Genomic DNA, 21,038 nt, shown 5'->3' with positions numbered 1-21,038 from the left:
TTGTTGTTGTTGTTGTTGTTGTTGTTGTTGTTGTTGTTGTTTTTGAGGGCTTTTTTTTTTTTTGCAGAAGCTACCTTCGTGTGTTTGTTTCCCAAGGCTGACCGTCATGTCATCATCTTTCGGTCTTTATTGCAGACATACAATAGAACAGCTGACAATGTGCAGCCATAGTAACGCCACGCCGCTCCTCTCCCTGAAGTGATGTGAATGGAAAGTGAAGAGCTGCTGCTGCTGCTGCTGCTGCTCCTCCTCCTCTCTCCAGGTTCAAGGTATAAAGGGAGTCTCCTCCTGCCGGTGTGATGGACGAGGAGGAGCCCAGATTCCAGCAGCCTCTGGCGCCTCCAGTATCTGCCAGATTGAGCGGATGCGCGGATGATGGGAGCGGCTGGGGGACCGAGATGAAGAGATTCACGCTTGGAGGCGGGGCTGCACGCAAAAGCTCCAGCAACAACAACGAGCTGTGGCTCCTGCAGGACGAGGACTCCTTTAAGGAACCTCTGGGCACCGCTGACAGCGCCGACTCCGCTTTGTTATGCCCCGGGGAGGCTGCTGGTGGCCGGGGCGGCTCCGCGTCAGAGCACCACAGAGGGGACACAGTTTCGGAGGCAAGCGTGACAGGAGCGGGGCCCGTCGGAATGATATGCAACAAGAACGGAGACTGTAGAAGGGACCCGACCAGTTCAGGGAGCCTGTCTTCTCTCATCTCCAGACAAGAGAAGCAGGCGGATGGAGCCGTAGAGAATGAGGACGGAAAGGGGCAGTCCGGGGGGATGGACGCCTCTGTCACTTCCGTGGGGTCCCTAATTCAGGGGCCCGTCGGGACTGAGGTCAAGACCAGCGCAGCGACGGAGAAGAAGGACTCCAGAGTTTCCTTCTCCAACGCCACGACTAGTAAAGGTCAGATGCCGCCGGGCGTGGAGTCAAGAAACTCTGTCACTTTCTCTAAAGCGGAGGACAGTTCTCAGATAGTTCCGGACGATGGGGACACAAGGGGGAACCAGACGTACATGCAGCGGCAGTTCAGCTCCATGCTCCAGCCTGGAGTTAACAAATTCTCCCTGCGCATGTTCGGGAGCCAGAAGGCGGTGGAGAAGGAGCAGGAGCGCGTAAAGTCTGCGGGGAACTGGATTATCCATCCATACAGCGACTTCAGGTACGGGGCGGTCTGCAATGGGTTCGAGAACATAAAGTTTTACTGTATGTGAATGGAAGTAAAATAATAATAATTAAAAAAAAAAAAGGCAACGATTTCTGATGTCAGCAAATGATGTTCGATAGACTAAAAATTATACACATGACCAAACATATCAAATGTAGCCTAAACACCCCCTTTTTTTTAAAGTACACGCAAAAATAATTATTTATCATTAAGCATACTCAGTTCTTTTTATCTTTCCCATTTGAATGGACACATATTGAGATTTATTGAGGCCGCTGGTCAATGTTTTTCATCGTCCATTTGATAAAATGCTGCGTTCACACCAGTGCTTTTTAATCATCTGGGCTCAGGCAAGCCATGTCAGTTTTGTACAAGTTTCTTCGGAATACGTAGAAAAAGTCGATTTCAGCACCATGGATAGTTCAAGCTATCGTCCATTTTCTTTACTAAACGCCCTTCTCTCATACAGGAATTTATCAATAAATTAGAATATCACAAAAAAGTTAATTTATGTCATTAATTAAGTTTAAAAGAAAAAAAAACTGCACACAGTGATGTTCCAAGACATTATTTGTGTTTATTTAATTGTTAGAACGTAGACATGTCTAATATTGATTAAGTGATTTTTGATTAACATAAAGAAGTTTTGTTATAGTCAGGTTATGAGCCACTATCAGGACGGAGAATGCCAACTTCTCACTTGTCCAGGAAACAAGTCATTGACAGCTTTAGCCATAAAAGCTACCTCCTAATTAAGCTAACTGCTAACAGGTAGTTAGCTTAAATACTAAGCTACCTGTTAGCTTACTATGGTGAAGACAACATAAAAACCTGCTGTCTTCAGTATTAGAAAATAGAAGACAACATTCATATATTGTCTCCAATATTGGAATGTTTAGTGAAAGGAAACGGTGTGGCACCAGAAGGTGACAAGCAACTAGAATAACAACAACCTCATTGGGTGTGAGAAACGGCCCAGAAATTTTAGAGGACTGTTTCCCTCTGCTGGCATCCTTGATGGAGATGCTGGTTTCATTTTCCAACAGGACTACCAAGTATCAATACCTGATTTGATGACTATGCTGAACTCACCTGATACAAACCCAATACAGAATCTATGGAGTGCACACCAGAGCCAACAATGCAAAATGGCCGACGGCTGTCATAAACGCATGGCTAACCATGCCATGCTGCACTGATGCAGTAATACAAAAAGAGCCACAGTTGAGTATTGAGTCAATAGAACATAAACATAGTCGTAAGTTATAAGTCAATAAACATTTTATGAAACATTAAAATGCTGAGACAACTGAAATATTGGGTTTTCAATAGCAATAAGCTATAACCATAAAAAACTGATAGAAATACATGCGTAAAGGTTATCACTCTGCATGTAAGGAAACTGCACAATAAATAAGTTGCACTTTTTGAATTGATCTAGTAAAATAAAACAAACTTTTCAATGATTTCTGAATCAAACGTTGGTCGTGAAAATGGTGAAAAATGAATAAAGTGAGAAAATTAAAGTAATCTCTATCAGCTTATATCTCTGTTGTAAATGTCAGCACTGTTTTCTAAGTATGTCCCCATCAAGGGTGATTTGCTTCATGCTGTTCCAGTAAAAGTTAAGAATGCTGCTGGGGCCTGAACAGCATCTTTGCAAGCATGTGATATCAGTGTGCTAATAGCAGCACTGTGTCTAGACAGTTCAGATTTTACTGTGCCCTTAATTCTTATTGACAGCCACAATAAACATGTGTAAACATCCTTAAAATAAAATTCATCTTCATAACACTGAAGCGTTTAAGAAAAGGTGGACTTGTAATTTGAATACCTTCCTTTAGAATATATAAAAAAGTCCACTTTATGAGTTTTTTTTTTTTGTCGTTGTTGTTGATGTTTTACAAAATCACTGTCACTGCATGTTTTATATTGTTTATTTATCCATTATTTTACCAGGAAGTTTCATGAGATAAAATCTTTTTCGCTGGGGATGCCTGGCCAAGTGGCACACCGGTGAATAAATACAAAACTTTATCTGTAGCTGTAAACTATATTAACATTGACTGAGATTTTTAAAGAAAAAGTTCCTGTTTTCCAATGAGTTCATGATGCAACACCCTCTAACAGCATTTGTTGGGACTTTGAGAAATAATCCTAAGATTATCCTTAGTTCTATCTGATGAAAGCAAACTATGCCAGTTACAGTCCCAGAGTTGTTTGGCAACTTCCACTTATTTATCGCAATGCCTTGACAGAAAAAGCTTTTTAATGCCATGCCTGTCAAAAAAAAGGCCTGCCGTGTCACATCTACAAGTTTTATGGCCACTTTGTGTTCCCAAGGTGACACTTTTTTTTTGCAGCAGTAACAATAAACTTTGAAGGTTTCTTTCACTTCTGTTACCTTCCTGCTCACTATTCACTACTGTTGGTCTCCCAACTAACCTTCTTTCTCACACCTGATGTAATGGCAAAGTAACAAGATTTAAAAAACAAAAACAAAACAAGAAAAGCAAAGTTAATCATAATCAATATCACCAATTAAAAATGTCATATTCATTTTATTTTGTCTCTTCCCTTTTTAAGGGGTCTTAGAGAAACAGGCCTCTGTGTCTCATGCTGTCATAACTCAAGTGTCTTATTCAAGTGAAAACAAAAGACTCAAACATATTCTTCAGTTGCATATATTTTATTGGGAGGCCAAACAAAGACGGTTATTTCTAAATACTGATTTTATTTCCGCCACAGAATAAATATACTGAAATCAAAGCAACATCTAACAGATTTTTAAGCTACTGCGATTAAAGACGGATATATTTGAAGGATCTTCACCACCAATTCTGGTAGCTGCTGTAGATGACCTTAAGTCAGAGCAAACACAGAAATACGTATTCATAACGTATCATGTTGAAAGCTTCAGCATTGGACCCGGCACGGACAAGTCTTTACTTTAATCATCTTCTGCTCAGGTTCTATTGGGACTTTACCATGCTGATGTTCATGGTCGGCAACCTGATCATCATCCCGGTTGGGATTACTTTCTTCAAAGACGAGACGACAACGCCCTGGATCATCTTCAACGTGGTCTCGGACACCTTCTTCCTCATGGACCTGGTGCTCAACTTCAGGACGGGCATCGTGTTCGAAGACAACACTGAGATCATCCTGGATCCCAAGAAGATCAAGAAGAAGTACCTGAAGAGCTGGTTCATCGTGGACTTTGTTTCCTCCATACCTGTGGATTATATCTTCCTCATTGTGGAGAAGGGCATCGACTCGGAGGTGTACAAGACGGCCCGGGCGCTGCGCATCGTCCGGTTCACAAAGATCCTCAGCCTGCTGCGCCTCCTCAGGCTGTCCAGACTCATCCGTTACATCCACCAGTGGGAGGAGGTACGCTAATGTTCACGTTTTGTCCTTTAAGTGCAGGAAAAGGAAGATGGTTTGGTACCCATCACCAGTGGGTAAACAGTCACTGACGAAAAGCACCGGGGTTTTGTTTCACTTTAGTATCTAACTGCAACAAAATACAGATTTCAGCTAGAAAAGTGCTTTGTTTGTTTAAGTGTTATAATTCAAATTACAAAATAAGTTTAGTTTATCAGTTGTAGGAGTAAACAACTTTGAAATTGAAACTATTTTTTTTTAAAAGTGGGAATAAACAAACAAGTTCTGATTTTAGAAATATGCCAAAATTTTGCAAGTCTTCTCTTGTATTTCTTTGTTAAGGTTTTCACACCAAAATCCAAACAGAACGAGTGACTTGTCTTCAACTTTTCTATCCCACGTTCTGCCTGTGCAGACAACGTCAGTATGTGCAGGATGTGGCAAAGTTTTCACATAATCGGACATTTTTCAACCTCCGTCCCTCCGCCACTTTCGCTTTACAGCACAGGCGCTCATCGCTCTTACGTCGGAAGCCGCGAGAAATGTCCAGTTTAATCCACATAATCATAATAAAGAGGTATCGGCCTCTCCCAAAAGCGAATGCGTTCCGACCATGCTTAAACTAATGATGAAAAATTGGATTTCTCTGCAGCAGCTCATGCGATTAAACAAGTAATTGTGTTTCACATATCTCGACCGTGCATCCGTTCATAATAGCTTTCCTACAGGTGGATAAATGAGGTTTTACAATGCGGTATCACAGTAAACCCGGTGGCTGGATTATAGATCACCGTAACCCAGTTTACTGATGCAGTTAATTAAAGCGTAGTATATGCTTGTCGGTAGGAAAGTAAAAAGGCAGCGTCGTGGGAACATGAACAAACATTTCGGTGAAATTAACTGCATTTTTTTTTTTCGTTTCTCTTAACACAGATTTTATCTTTACAGTTTTATGAGACATGACAAACAAGGCATGAGAAGGAGCTTAAAGACTAACTGAACGAGAGCAAAAAAAACAAAAAAAAAAACAAACAAAAGATGCATCTAATAATGCCCAGAATTCTTCGTTCCCCATGTATTAGCTTGATCTAAAACAGATTTTCAAAAATTGTTTAATTTCACCAACATGTTGGGTCTGAGTGGAAATGATATTAATGTTTTGAAATGGCCCAAACAGAAACCCAAGTTCACTCTGATTGGAATTTGTGAAAAGAGCTAAAGATTAGCAGGATGGCTAAATATTAGTACAATGATTTATCACCAAGGAAACATGCAAAAAGCTGGTCACTGTTTGTAAGAAAGGGTTGGAAGTTTCCATTTTTATATATATATATATATATATATATATATATATATATATATATATATATATATATATATATATATATATATGTCTAATTTCTGAAATTCTGTCTTTTACTTACTTCTTACAGCATTAAATGGGGCTCTGGTAAAAGGTATAAAAGATCAATGTTATTTCTGACTAGGGCGTCTCATTTAAGCCCTGTATTAAACAGGTTTCCAGGACTTTCATTTTTATCTCAGAAATATTGCCAAAATTATAATTATTGTTATTTTAAGGGTAGGCTCTTAAAATAACAATCAGGAAGTCCAAAAAATATTAGTGAACATCCTTCAGTTGACCCAAAACCTTGCAGCAAGAGTTCTGATGAAAATTTAAAAAATAATAATAATAATAATTTATTTCCAACTTCTGCTTCTCTTCATTTATTCCCTGTTAAATCAAGTTGCTTTAGTTTCTCTTCAGTTCTTTCATTTGTTCTTATTTATTAAACACTTAGCATGTTTCTATTTATTGTGAGACTTGTCCAGTTAAACTGGTTAAGTGGAGGACAAACAGAAATGAGTCAGGCCTGTAATAAAAGTCCAAGCAGATCAACAGCATCTAACACAAGACCGACAAGATCCATTAACCTTCAGCTGCTCCGTCTTTGCTAACATTTTTTTTTTCTTTTTGAGAAGTTATTTTATTTTGATTTAACACTGGTTCAACCTTTGAGTTTGTTTACATTCAGCTTAAAATGGCCTAAAAAAATAGAAAAATGTACAAGATATTTGAAAAGTCACAAGAAAATCTTAAAATAACACAAGAAAGCAAAATAAAAGCAGCTTATGGATGACTCATCATTTTGCAGAGAAAATAAGCTTCATCAATAGACAGATGCATTATCGTTCGTCATATGCTCCATCATGGCTGCACAAACAACAGTTACTGCCTGGTTTACCGGCCGCATGTGCTTTTATTAATTTGCGCACAAACAGATCAGTCTGACAAACCAAACATCTACCATCCGACGTGTATGTGTGTGTATGTGCGTGTGTGTGTGTGTGTGTGTGTGTATGTGCGTGTGTGCGTGTGCTCTGAAGAAGCCGCTGCTCCTCTGATTACAGAGTGGTAATTTAAGTTCAGTGAGAGGCACAATTACCGATTCAAACGCAGCAGCAAAAATAATGGCTCTGGCCTGAACTGCTTAGTTCAGCCGAGCTCAGCTCTGCTCAGCTCGATCCAGACTTTAGATCCCCTCCTCTCTGCTCAGCTTACTTCTCTGCAGGTGGTGCTCTCTAGAAGATCACCTGTGTGTTGTAATGATTTCAATAACCTTTTCCAGGTGAGGACTTAAACAGAAGGCTTTTTTTTTTTTTTTTTTTCTTTTTTTACCTTATCAGAAATTTGAACCAGCACTAAGGAAGTCATGAGCATCAGTGAGAACATAGGGGGTCATTTCCTGATGCAGGAGCCACATGATGCTGCTGTTTTGTTTTCAGGTTAATGAGAGCCTGAGTCCACAGCCAGCATTCACACAGTATAAAGGAATGGATTATTTTTTATATATATATTCCTCCTTCCGGTTGTGATCACGGTGATGTGCTATGACCCAGATTGTGGTGTGACATTGACACATAGCCAGGCGCTGTTATGGTGTCAGGAGGAGTATTAGTCCTGGAGACTCATTAATCACAATGTGAACGGCGCCTAATCAAAGGGTGAGCTCCACATCTTGTCCATCTTGCTCACCCTTAACCGACCTAAACCATTAAGTTCATGGACATTTTTCAAACGCATACGAAACAAAAGGGAGAAAAAGCACCGGCTTTGGTGGTGCATTATGCAGTATTTATGAGTACAACAGATTAAAGAATGGAAGAAGAACTTTGTTCATTGGAGATATTTGCAGAATCTTAAAGCGTTTCTTATTTAAATCTTTTATTCTGCTGATCTGGTAAGAGAAGCCCGCATTACTTTGGAGCCAAACTTACAATGCACTTTACTTGGGCATGACTATATATAAAAAAAATCCTGTGCTTGAAATTATTTATTTCATTTTGTAGAAATCAATACCAATTCATACTAGATAGTTAGTCACTCCTCCTATGAACTCCTTGCATGAACTACGGTATAGTTCATGTAAATTGGTTGTTTTTTTTTTGGTTCAGATCCAAATTTTCTGTAGGTTTGAGATCTGTTTTGGATCATTCATCCTGTTTGAACACTCAGTTGTAGAGATGGTAACCTTTTATGTTACTTATCATAAAACAAATGTGTTTTATGATAAGAATTTAGATTTATCTAGAAAACGGTAAGTGTTTGAGACCTCAAAACTGGCAGCATTGTCAGAATTGCTATTTTCTCTATTGTTAGTCTTATGAAAGGATCAATAAGTAACAATACATTTGAAAATACAATTAAACCCAGAAGGCGTGTGCAGTTTAGTGATAAATCTCACACTTTTTTATGTTATGGTCTCCTGATAAAGAGACCTACGTAAAGATTGGCATGCCTTTTAAGAACAGGTTTTGTGTTTGTGTCAAATAATTTAGTGGTAATCCTCTATCTTTATTGTGCCATCAATTTTGTGCAGTGCACCAGTCCTTCTTGCTGTCAAACAGACCCTCAGCATGATGCTACCACCACCGTAGCCCTAGGTTTCAAAGTGTCATATTGATCCCTACAAACAATCCTCATGTCTTCACAAGAAATAAGCTCAGTGTTTGCAAAGTTTAGTTCTTCTGATTAACCCCTAACATGTAATAAGGCCCAGTGGCACTGAATTATCTTAAAGTCCATGGCTTATGTCTAGGGAGTCCCCAGTTTGCTCTTGAACATCTTAAGAAATCCTTCTGGGGCCGACAGCTTAGGTTGTTAGCTGAAGCCAAACACGCATCAAAAACTGGTCTCAGTTTTGATAAAGAAGGCTTGCATGAAATTTCTGGGTATGTCCTAAATTTAACTCTACTCAAATTTTATAAACTATGTTTAAAAGTTGCCTCTCTTTCAGTAAACCAACCAGTTATGAATAAACTTCACAATTTCTACGTATTTACAAATAAGGAAACCAGAATTATCCCTGTTGACGGCAACACAAAGCATGTGGTTTTAGTGCAGGTTCCCGGAGGCCATTTATTCAAAAACCAGTGGATTTTATGTACACTGCTCAAAAAAATAAAGGGAACACTCAAATAACACATCCTAGTTCTGAATGAATGAAATATTCTCATTGAATACTTTGTTCTGTACAAAGTTGAATGTGCTGACAACAAAATCACACAAAAATCATCAATGGAAATCAAATTTATTAACCAATGGAGGCCTGGATTTGGAGCCACACACAAAATTAAAGTGAAATGTTCCCTTTATTTTTTTGAGCAGTATATATATTTGAGCCCATGAGTATAATTTCCAGCCTATGTGGATAGGAGTAAATTCACAATAAAATCAAACCTGTGCACTTATTTTTAGTAGTTGCAGAGAATGTATTTTGTATTATTGTTCCTTCCTGCAAAAAAAAAAAAAAAAAGACTCCAGTGCTTCATTAGCAGCTAAGATCCTTCCCAAGATAGGTCTGTGTAAACCTCTAAACGTCACAACATGCATATCGCAAGTGGAGAACAATATGATTTTTGTTTTTAATGTTCCAGCGACCTCGGCAGGGTCTCTGATGCGACTGGAGGAATGACAAAATCTCCCGACCTCGCTGCTCCCACACTGTAAAATTCCTGTGATCGTTTACATCTCCAGACACTTTCGGCCTATTTGACGTGTATCTTGCGAGAGATTAGCATGCTCCGGAACAAGAAGCCATCAGCTGGGCCCTCAGAGCCGGGGCTCTCTGCCACACATAAATATATAAACTTAGAAAGCAGACATGCAGTGTCTGGCCTACTTCGCTTGCCTGTTGGACACTTCTCCTGTCCCTTTTGGGCAAATACACTTTTACTTATGATTTAGTGACGCCTCTCCAGTTGGCCCAGTTAAATAAGGATTTCACACCATGTAAAATTACCCCCCATCACCCCGCCTCCCCTCGCACGCAGTGGCAACCCAGCCTGGCTGACTGCCAAGGAGACTGCAGTGATTAGTGTTGACCAGGCTGAGACCAGACTCTTACCTTAAGCAGAGAAGCAACACCAGCAAATCGCCCAGATGTTCATTTCAATCAAAATTTCTTCCTTGAACGTTCACAACTTTTCACCTGCGACCTGGCTCTAAACCTGTTGTATTAGACCTTTGAATACACGTCTCCGCCCCGCCACGGCTGAAGCTACTCTCCCTATTCGCAGATGAGTGCGCCATGTTAAATGTGACATGTAGAAATAAGTACTAGATACGCATTTGTTTGTTTAAAGCACGTTCTTATTAGCCTAGATCTTATGGTAATGTGTAAAATCAACTTTGCACTAGAATTGATGCAACTCTATTATCTGGTTTCCAACAAATAATTGTTTGCTTTTATTTTTCTCTGTTATTACACATCTTTAAATGGATAGTCCTCCACTGATGGATGGATGGATGGATGGATGGATGGATGGATGGATGGAAGAAAGTAAAAAAAGTGAGAAAGAAAGAATAAAGACAGATATTTCGTCATCTTTATTCAGACATGTAAAATACCTCAATCAAACTTTTCCAGACATTGTTGGCACATTGTCATAAACTCTACTGTTATTTTGAATTGTACCTTTGGCTGACAAAATCTATAAACAAGACACAATTCATCGATTTTGCATCTTATTTTTGTGTCAGCAGCAGCTGGCCAGCCCATATTAGTTGAACTCCGGTGGTCTAAGTCATCAGCCACAGGTTTTTGCATGTGATTTGTTTGACATGAAGAGCATTCAAAACTTTTCTATGAGTCAAAGGCAATTCATTAGTGTACCTCAGCTTATATTTCACTTGTTTTCCCCTTATTGCTTCATAATGAGCTGCTGTCGTGAAAAGCTTTCCGGTTAATGAAGACCTAGTCTGTAGAGTAGACTGGTCAAATAAAAGCCACATCTTCCAAAACAAAGCTTGGAAATCTGTTGCCGATGAATGTGTTGCACCGTTCTGGACGGGCGGTCAAAACAGATCCGGCTGTGTTTGCCATTCGCCGAGCTGTGACTGTGCCTGTTTAAACAATGATTGTTAATTCAAATCACACGTATAGCGCCGCTTCGTCCCTCCCAGCTCTCCGGTTGTGTAACCTCTCTTCCCGTCTCTGCTCCCGCTGACAGATCTTCCACATGACCTATGACCTGGCTAGTGCTGTGATGAGAATATTCAACCTGATCGGGATGATGCTGCTGCTGTGCCACTGGGACGGCTGTCTGCAGTTCCTCGTTCCCATGCTGCAGGACTTCCCGTCTGACTGCTGGGTGTCACTGAACAAGATGGTGGTGAGCAGTGCGCCTTGTTTCTATGGCGCTTCTTAATGAGCTCGTGCCGGAAATTGCAGACGACAAATGCCTGGCAACAAATCAGCGACAATCAAAACATGGAACGCATTCTCCGCTGGAGCAAAGTGGAGAGTTAAATGCAGTCAGATTAGGAAAATGAGTTTCACCCAAAGAGGAGCTTTCACACACACACACACACACACACGCACGCACGCACGCACGCACGCACGCACGCACACACACACACACACATGTGTGTGCGCAGGACTGCTCTCGCTAAAAAAAACATGGAGGAGAGGAGATGCTGAAGAAGAGCTTTTTTTGAAGCTGTCTGTTTGGCCATGTCCCCACAAGGCTTTCCTTCAGAATTATTACACAGAGATAGATAGATAAACTTTTTAGTTACTTGAAAAGCTATTAGCTAGAGCTGTAACTGATGAAAAACATTATTAAAAATATTAATATGAGAGTTAGTGGCACTAATTCATCTCTAGAACAGGCAATTTCTCAGTTGACATTTCTTATCTTCATAGTTCATTTCTGTTTTTGTCCGTTTCATCAAAAACCAAATAAGCTCCGGTCAACCAGCAGAACGTCACCATAGACTCCCCCATGTGTCCTGCTTCACCTCACGAGCCACTGGACACACAGAAACACACAAATTGCAAATGTTGATGCAAATGCAAACGAGAGTGCAAAAACTGCAAACCCTCCGGAGTTGTTTTTGACTTTAACATTTGTGACTTAAACTGCACTCTGTCAGATTTGTCATTCTGCCTCGGAGGTAGCAGATTGGAAGCTGATGGCTGACCTGGCTGGAGGCCAGCTTAAAGTCGGGACGTGCGAACCCGTACACCTGCATGGCGTACCCGTGGGTTTGTAGCATTCGGAGAGTTTATCATGTAACGAAAAAGCTACGCAGGCAGAAAATAGAAATCATTACACCTTTAGAGTTGAGACAATACAAACCTGATATTTCTTCTCGGTAAAATCCAGTGCACCCCACGAATTAATAACTTGGTTCAACTGTTTCATTATCAACATGAATACAGGCAACGTCAGCATTATGCTGTGGGAATTATTTTGTTTTTCTACAAGAGACAGGGAATCGGTCAGAAGTGATGACCAGACACAGGGAAAACCTTGGAAAAACTTTAGTTAAGATCATATTAATGGCAAAGAGCAGCACACATTGGAAATAAATGATCAAAGGAGAAAAATCTCAGGGCTGTAATTGGAAATAGTTACTTTGAGCATAATCTAGAATAGAATAATGGCCCTTCTGTAGCTTTTTTCAGATCCAGACTATTTTCACAGCTGCCTGACTCCGCTAGCCAAACGTCCTATTTGCTAATTCACAGTCTCCTTATTTTGGCACATAGATTCAACACAGTCAGGTTGCTTAATCTTATGACATAAACATGCTTATTTGGATAGGTGTGTTACCACAGTTTGCGCCAAAGAAAATGAGAGACTCCCTGTGATGTGTCTGCATGCTCGCTCGCTGACCTTGAGGAATATCATCATTGCATCTCTGTCGATCCATCTGTTTTTTTTTTCTCCTCCACGTGTATGGCAGAACAGAGTACATTGCTTCCAACTCTGTACAATGCCTTTGTCAGATTGTCAACTCTGGGCTCTTGGTTTGTCTGGAAAACCAAATTCAGAATAGATTTCATGCCACTTTCTTCTTCCCTGGGTTGTCCTTTTACAAGCCTCGTGCTTTAGAATCTGACGACGCCGTCTCTGTTCATGTGGCTGTGTTCGTACTCGATACCGATTGGTATTCAACTCCAGTTTCAGTATTATGTTTTGCCGATGTGGCGGTTTCCCGGTGTCAGAGAAGGGTCAACTTCCACACGGCTCTGTGACATTTGCGTGCCAAATGTCACTAAATGGTGCAAACACTTTATCTGCAGCAGCGCATGTAGTTCCTTACAAAAATACTTATAACCACTGAAACTTTTTTTCCCCCACATTTTATGACTTCAAACATCAAGGCTTTTATTGGGACTTTATGTAACAGACCAACAGAATTCAGTGTTGGAAAAATCGTCAGCGGTTTTCTACTCCCTCCTCCCGTCTCCCTGTGGTCCTCATGGTTCACCTCAGGCCGATCGTCTGCCTGCCTCTGCTGGACATTTGCTGGGCTCAAACCCGTGTTTCCTTCCTTAAGCTATGTGCAACTTTGGAGCTTTCTGTAATGTGTGAACATCGGCCTCTTAACACTTTGAGAAGCGACTGTTGACTTGTAAACAGTATATGAACATGCAGGATTCAACAGCTCAGTCATCACAACAAAGCAGATCTCCATGGTCTGTTACGTAAGTGACTCTGTATTATGTGCATGATGACAGGTGGAGTCCCCCCCCTCCCCTACCCCCCAGTCAACATTACCTCAGGCTTATTGGCTGCTCAGTCAGTGACATTAGAATAAAGCTGCTGCCTCCCTCCTCCTCCTCCTCCTATGTGCACGCTCCACTTAGAATTCAACTTATTTTACTGCATTGGAAGAAGAAGAGTTGTTGTAACAGCTAATTTGTTTATGCATTAATGTTTTATTCAGTCACCCAGAGATGCACTTTAAAAACACTCTCAGGCTTTCAAAGTCAGTAAGAGCATCCTCGCTTTATTCGGTTTCTGAGGCGATCTGACAGGGTTTGTGTGAATAAGTAGAAAGTGTAAGGCCTGTTTGTGAAGGTGTTGCTGTGTGTTATCTGGCCAGGATCCACCAGATAACAATGACACTATAGTTTCAGACAGACTTCTGAAATGCTGGATGCTTTCCCTGCTGTAAGCTGCAGCAGTGCAACCCGGCGAGCCAAACTGAATAACTGGACCCTAAATGTCATGGATTATATAAATGATAATTAATTCGGAGCTTATCTGCTGCACTGTAAGGACTGATTGAGACTTTATTTATTTAATTACTTATTTATTTATCACTAAGGACACCAGTCCAATTTTGTTGTGCTCTAGAAACTACAATGCCTTGTTGTTGCCTATGGAAGGTAAATTTTATGTTCAGGGTTTGACGCGTCCTTAGTGATATCCTGAATCTACAGAGAACACAGGAGAAGGCAGTGATCTATTCAGCAGAACTGCTGACTCAGTGGAAGGTTTTTCCATCTGGTGAACATCCTGCATGCCACATGGTCAGGGGCTATAATAGATTATCTTTGATTGCAATGGTAAAAATTTGTGATTTTCAGATCAGACACCTTATTGTCCCACAGTGATATTTGTCTATCAGCTTATCAACCTTTTCATCTCTGGAGAGACTTTCCACAGTGGAAAATGAAATGTCTTCTTCATTCTTGGCACAACCAGATTTGAAAAGACGCTTTGAGTTTAAATCATATTGGTTGCAGCTTACATCATCATCATCATCATCATCATAAAAAAAAACAAAATGGCCATGGTTGCGCTTCAGCTAACTATTTTCCACTTCTGTGTTTGGTATTTAACCCTTTACAAGGCAGAAGTTAGGGCCTATAGAACCTGAAAACTCATATTAACCGGTTTACTTTATAGGAAAACCTCTATTTGTGCAAGATTATACCTTTGGAGGTGTTTTTTTTTATTATTATTTTAATATTTTTTTATTTGGACTACAAATAGTCCCACTTGCCTGGGTGAAACTACATTTTGCTGAAAGTACACAAAATGGCAGCTGTGATGTGCCCTGCTGGGTTATTTGCCAGTCTTGAACCCTTCAGGGCTTAAACAGATGTGAAGCTGTAAAATGCAGCAAGCTAAGCGATATAAAAAAAAAGTCTGTTTTTAAATGTGATCAAACCTCACCAAGCGCAACAAATGTGAGTAGGTTCATCGGATAATTTCAGTTCAGGCTGTTACCACTGTGTTATCTGTACAATAAGAATCTTTTAGGTTGATTTTTTTTTGTTTGTTTGTTTGTATTACTGGTTAGACGTATCACCACATTTCCAACAGAAAAAAAACTTTTCTTTTTAATGTTCTTTTGTAAGAGAACGTTAGTGAACAATCAGCATTATGAGGAACCAGGAACACAGCAGAAAGGTAGACAATGGTGACGTTATAATCACGGTTAAGTTATAAAACAACATGCATCTCACATAACACTGGATTTCAAGCCTCCTGCTCTAAATGCATCATTCAGACCGTGTATTTAGATGGGTCCTGAGTGACCACATGGTGATTAAAATAACTATTCTCCTGGTATGTTGCTTACTGAATGTAGCCAGGTTGCACCCTGGCAACGTGTAGATACTGAAATCTGATTGGACAGCACACAAATAAACCACAAGCCCGCCAATCGTTTCTGCAAAGCAACGACACGAGTTAGAACAGATGCATGCAACGGATTTCAGCTTTCATGTTCACAAAATTAATAATGACAATTATGCATGCCATTCCTTCCACGTCACAATTAAGCACAACTTTCTGTTGGCTTACTTACAAAATATGCATACAAAATGTATTAAAAGTCAAGGCTTATGAATACTTTCAAAATGCACTATATCACAATATCATTGTGTTTTTCTCATTAGTTTAATATTTATGTTGGACACTCAAAGTGACACCAAGTTATTACTGTGATGCTTAAATCAAAGTAACTTTTATTTTGTTCTGTGCAACCTTCTTCATTTCCAACACACTCCAGCAGACAGCAAGCTATCTTCAGATGCTGTTCCCATTTAGTTTTGAATTATAAACTCAAACATGGGCCCGGTGGCTCTAAATTATGAATCTAAACAAGCTATTTTTTTATGGATGTTTACATATTAAAATTGTAAATGTGTGTCCTTTGAAGTAAAACAAACTCCCCGTGTCGGTTTTAAGACACTCAGAGTGAAACGCTGCCCACCGTAACTCGGAGCAAGCGCACAGTCGCATACCGACATAAGCGGATAGATCCAGAGAGTGGAAGAGCCGCCACCCAGACGAGCGCGCCGGCGTGCACCTACAGTCACTACCCGACTGCACCATGCATTATCCATGTCCCAGAGTCCCTTTGTGTTCCTCCCTAAATGTATTATGTACAATTAGCTATCATCTGTGCAGCTCAGTGAAGACCGATAGCAAATAAAATGGAACACAAGAACTAATTTCGTTTGCTTTTTTTCTGCCTCCTCGCTCCCCCCGCCTTCACACAAGGTAGTATCTCTGTAGAATTAGTTTATTGTGTTACTCTGAAGATTGTAATTTCCTACAGTAAGAGACAGCTGTGCAATCTGTCGGCTTTAATCAGCTGTTAACTCAAATTTATACGCTAAGGGACTCTTCAGCTGCTTTCTTCTGCTAGGAGAGTTTCTCCCCTATAGAGTTTTATGATCAAACTGTTACAGGTAAATGAAGACTTCAGAAAAATCTACATATGCATATTTGTTGTGCTGCTGAGAATTAATAAGGGACTGCTTTCCAGAAGGCAAATCGTCAGTCATCAATTAAATTGTTCACAATTGCGACTACAGTGCCTGGCAGTGGGAAATATTTCAAACGATCTAAACTTGCTGTGTTTTTAACGAGCTAACCTTGGAAGTAAGGCCATGTCGGAGCACATTTTTGTTTTCATGTGACGCTGTTCTACAAAACTGAGAAAGAAATCTTAAAGTTTTCGAAATGCCAGCCTTGGTGACCGTAAAAAAAAACGTTTTCTAGAAATACAAAAGGAAAAAAAATGACATGGAGAATTAACCTTTGAACTGTCAGCGGTACGTTTGTGGAAGTAGAAGCTAACATTGGTGGCAATTTTCATTTTTCTGGAATCTTTTTTAACTGCATTAATTTGCTAAAGAAAAAGTAAAAATTCCTGCTGGGGTGTAAAGATTTACAGTAGTAGTTCACCTCCAACTTTTATTTATTTTCAAAACAACAACAACACACTCACACAAAAAGAAAATCCCTACAAGGCGATGCTGCCTCCAACAAGGGTCACTTTGGAGATGGTGTCTTCAAGTGTTGGATTTTATCCACGTATAGCATTCCTGCTAATTTGTGTTGGTTTGCCACTTTAAGTTTGTGGTTGACACAAGACATGGTATGAAAAAGCTCCAGGAGCAGGAATTTTATTTTATTTTTTCGCTAAAAGGTTGCATTATTCTGCATCACTCTCTTTCATTTATGTTGCATGTCATGTTTGGTAAATTTAAATCAGATCCCAGTGGGACAAAAACATTCATTCAATTACTGTGCACTTATTTGTGCCTGCACTTTGCTCTGAAATCCAGTGCTGGACAGGAAAATCACAACGTCTGAAACAGAGACAGCCAGATTTAGCCGATTGAATCAGGAAGCATATTTCTGTGCCTTCTCTCGGCGTGAAAGGTTCCTAATCCTGACATTTATCCACCTGCGGTGTTGCAGCATGCTGACAGCAGTTTTTCATCTTTTCCCAACCCGTGTTAGCCTAAGTGAGCCTCAGTCTGGTGCAGGGTGCCCAAATTGTGTCTGAAAATAGCAGCACTGTAACACAAAACAAATGTACAGATAGAGTAACTGAAACTAATGTTGTGCTTATTATTATGCTTTTAATTCTAACTTTCTATTTTCCAATACCAGGATGAGCCACTCTCTGACTTCAAGGCTCAAAACACACCACTATCTATTTATTTTTTGTTTGTTTTACAGAAATCTATTTTTTTTATTTTTTTTTTATTTCCTCACTTCATCTCAGATCACTTTACTTCATGGTAATTTTCAACCATTTGCACTTCCGCAAAACATATTTTCCTCCTCCCTCTTCAAAACCGAGCCCATTTGAATCTCAAATTCAATGCAAATTAGGCTGGAGAAACACAAATCAGATAAGAATCTACCCGATCAAACACTGGCTTCAGGGCCTGCGAGCTTTTCGAGGGATCACCCTTCGTGCACGTAGGTAACCTTCAGGCGGTTTGCCCACAGCAGCTGTTTAAGGAGGGAAAGTGGGGTGCCAGTGAAGGGCTGTCTAATGAGTCCAGCATGAGAGAATTAGGGCCGGCTGAGTGTCCGAGCACCAATCAAAGGAGAAACGGAGAAGCCAGTGCAGACTCCTCATTAACAACTCTCTTTTTATGTCCTCTTTCTCGGCCGGGACGAGGCAATGCTGCTTAGTGACGATGATTAGACCCCCTAAGAAACCCGAACCACTCGGCAGACGCAGAGCTACAGACTTCGCCAGGAATTTCTCACCCATAAAACCTCTCCATTTCCTAATACATCCTCTCTTTCACCACTTCAGTCACACTTGTACATGCTGCTGCTGCTGCTGCTGCTGCTGCTGCTTCCCCGCTAGGGAATAAAAGTACGACACCTCATCAGATTGGCTCTCTTGACTTAAAACCAAAAAAATAAATAAATAAATAAACGCACCTACTTACCTCTAACCAGCTTCTCCCCACTCTCCAACAGAACGACTCATGGAGCGAGCTCTACTCCTTCGCCCTCTTCAAGGCCATGAGCCACATGCTGTGCATTGGATACGGCAGGCAAGCCCCAGAGAGCATGTCGGACATCTGGCTGACCATGCTCAGTATGATTGTGGGAGCGACCTGCTATGCCATGTTTATTGGCCACGCAACCGCCCTCATCCAGTCTCTGGATTCATCGAGGCGGCAGTACCAGGAAAAGGTAGGGATGCTGCTGCAAATCAGTTACCTAGCATCTCAAGTGACCCATGTGTTTGTGTTTAGGTTCACACTTAAGAGCAAAGATTCAACACAGAGCCTCACTATTAGAAACTCAAACAGACGTTACTAAAAAAAAAGAAAAAGCGCTAGCTCTGCCTCGGTCGCTTTCATATTGGTAATTAAAGCAGAAGTAACTTTATTTCATCTTCAGGGTTTGTCATCTAGTTTCCCATTTGTTTGTCAAATCAAGAAAGCAGGAAGCGAACTGTATCATAGAGTATTCTGGGTAAATATAGCCTAAACAAGAGTAAGTATTAGGGTGGCGAGAGAAATGGCTCATGTTTTTTTTTTTTTTTTTTACCCAAATTAACCCAAGACTAAAGAATAATTCTACAACCACCAAAATCTGACAACACTCCAATTTTGTTTACATTTTGCAAAGATGGAAGCTGCGCTCATGTCTTCTTCGGAGGTTTTCGTGTTGATTCCTTCAGTAGTTCTTGGTGTTATCGCACCACGAGCAGGTTTGACACAGTGCAGCGTGATAGCAAATGTTGCAATTCTGGTCCCCAATCGAACCGAGTCTGTCGAACTATCAAGCGTGAAAACTGTGTATCATGGCATTATCTCTGCCTGTTGTTCTCTGTCTGATCAGTAATACCTGAAACATACTTAATGTCAGGGGCTGTTCATTTTTCCCCTTTCCCCATTTGTACCGTTTGTCGTCTCTAGCTGCCTTCGACATTGCATATCAACCAGGTGGGACATTTTGTTCCTGCTTGGACAATTTAAAGCAATTTCTCTGTTTTCCTCATAGCTTTCTGTAAGAAATGTGACTAAATAACTCCATCAAGTAATGTCTTTTGGCCCGATTAGATCATGATCTATCTTATAAGAGCAATCTGACCCAAACAGGGTTTAGAATGAACAAAAATTGAAAAAGGGAGTCATACACCAAGATATTAAGAATGTTATTCTCCAGCCATTTGCTGTTGGGATTGTTTTATCCAATTATTCATTTGCTCATGGTGGACATATTTCTCAAAACTGACTAATGTCTGAGCTAATACTAAGCTGCAATCAGTTTCTATGTGAGAAATAAAAACAACTTTTTACTGCAGTCTGTGTGTAAATTACTTAGGATGCAGATCAGGCTGTGACCCTCCCAGTACTGCCCCCATTTGCATCACTTTCTGTTTATTTGCCCAACAGTGTGAATAAAGTTGTGGCATTTGATATGAATAGAAAGAATAGTTCATTTGATACCAATGGACTTTGATGGAAGCAGCATCTGCTCCATTAGTCCGATATTCATGTCTGCATCGCGCCGGACCAGCACACATCTGGCCTCTTTGTACCAGCAGAAGATCAAAGCTTGTGGAGTCTGCAGGCTGGAAAAGGGGGCCGAGCTTCTGCTTTACAGCCTCGCTGTGCCAGAGGTGTTCTGTGACTTGTTAGCTCCCTCAGATCCCGGGTGATGTGGAGATCCTGCAGCCTGTCCCGTCCGCACGTCAAGCAAACGCATCAGAACAACAGGTCCTTTCCTCTGAACCCTAAAAAGCTCAATTATATCCTGTCTCTCCTGTAATCATGTTGTAGATTTATTCTGCTCATTTTGTTGCTCTTGATTGATAGTGTTCGAGGCAGTCTGCGGCGATCTCGTTTTGCTTTTTAAGGTTATGATATAACCCCGTTTAAATGCAGTACTGACTCTAGTGGCTGGACTGGTTTTCAAAATGAAACAGATCACCAATGTTTACATTGTATAACATTTATAAGCATGATGTAGTTGTGATCAGAGGTTCTTTTAATACTCCTCATTAGGAGGAATGGCTTGAAATTCAGGCTCATCAACTCTTAAAATTAAGAATCATATACATATCCAAATATTTACATACAACTCCAGTTTTATCTGGTTAAATTGCTGAAGCAAACTGTGAAAAACTGGTGCTTTTTGTAGCTACGAATGTAGCCTGGATGTACGTTTAAAGTCTTGGCAAAAATAAATAAATAAATAAATAAGCGACACAGTTGATTTTAATTGGCTGCTTTCCTGGTGAGGATCCATCTTTTAAACACAACTCTCCATATTTTAACAGGACTGAGGTCAAGGCTTTTCCAAAAGCCTGATTTTCAGTTTCAAAGGTATTTTTGATGTTTATTTGTTCGACTGTGTCCAAGTTACAACTATCTACTTGTTGATTTGAAGTGAAGTCTAATACTGT

The 21,038-nt window shown here is 40.4% G+C and overlaps 1 protein-coding gene across 1 annotated transcript in view; it reads left to right on the top strand.

Moving 5' to 3' along the window:
- Nucleotides 1-56: 56 nt before the first annotated feature.
- LOC103149856 (potassium/sodium hyperpolarization-activated cyclic nucleotide-gated channel 2-like) overlaps nucleotides 57-21,038 on the top strand; it is a 37,288-nt gene continuing 16,306 nt past the window's right edge. The window contains exons 1-4 of the mRNA XM_016680217.1: nucleotides 57-1,153; nucleotides 4,129-4,552; nucleotides 11,060-11,221; nucleotides 18,596-18,814. Of these exons, the coding sequence (XP_016535703.1) occupies nucleotides 300-1,153; nucleotides 4,129-4,552; nucleotides 11,060-11,221; nucleotides 18,596-18,814 (1,659 nt within the window). The 5' untranslated portion in view covers nucleotides 57-299. The remainder of the gene's footprint in view (nucleotides 1,154-4,128; nucleotides 4,553-11,059; nucleotides 11,222-18,595; nucleotides 18,815-21,038) is intronic.

The sequence above is a fragment of the Poecilia formosa genome, unplaced genomic scaffold, assembly GCF_000485575.1.
Source record: "Poecilia formosa unplaced genomic scaffold, Poecilia_formosa-5.1.2 Scaffold237, whole genome shotgun sequence".
NCBI lineage: Eukaryota > Metazoa > Chordata > Actinopteri > Cyprinodontiformes > Poeciliidae > Poecilia > Poecilia formosa.
Note: the sequence above shows the minus strand (reverse complement) of the source record. Positions and strands in the feature narration are given on the sequence as shown.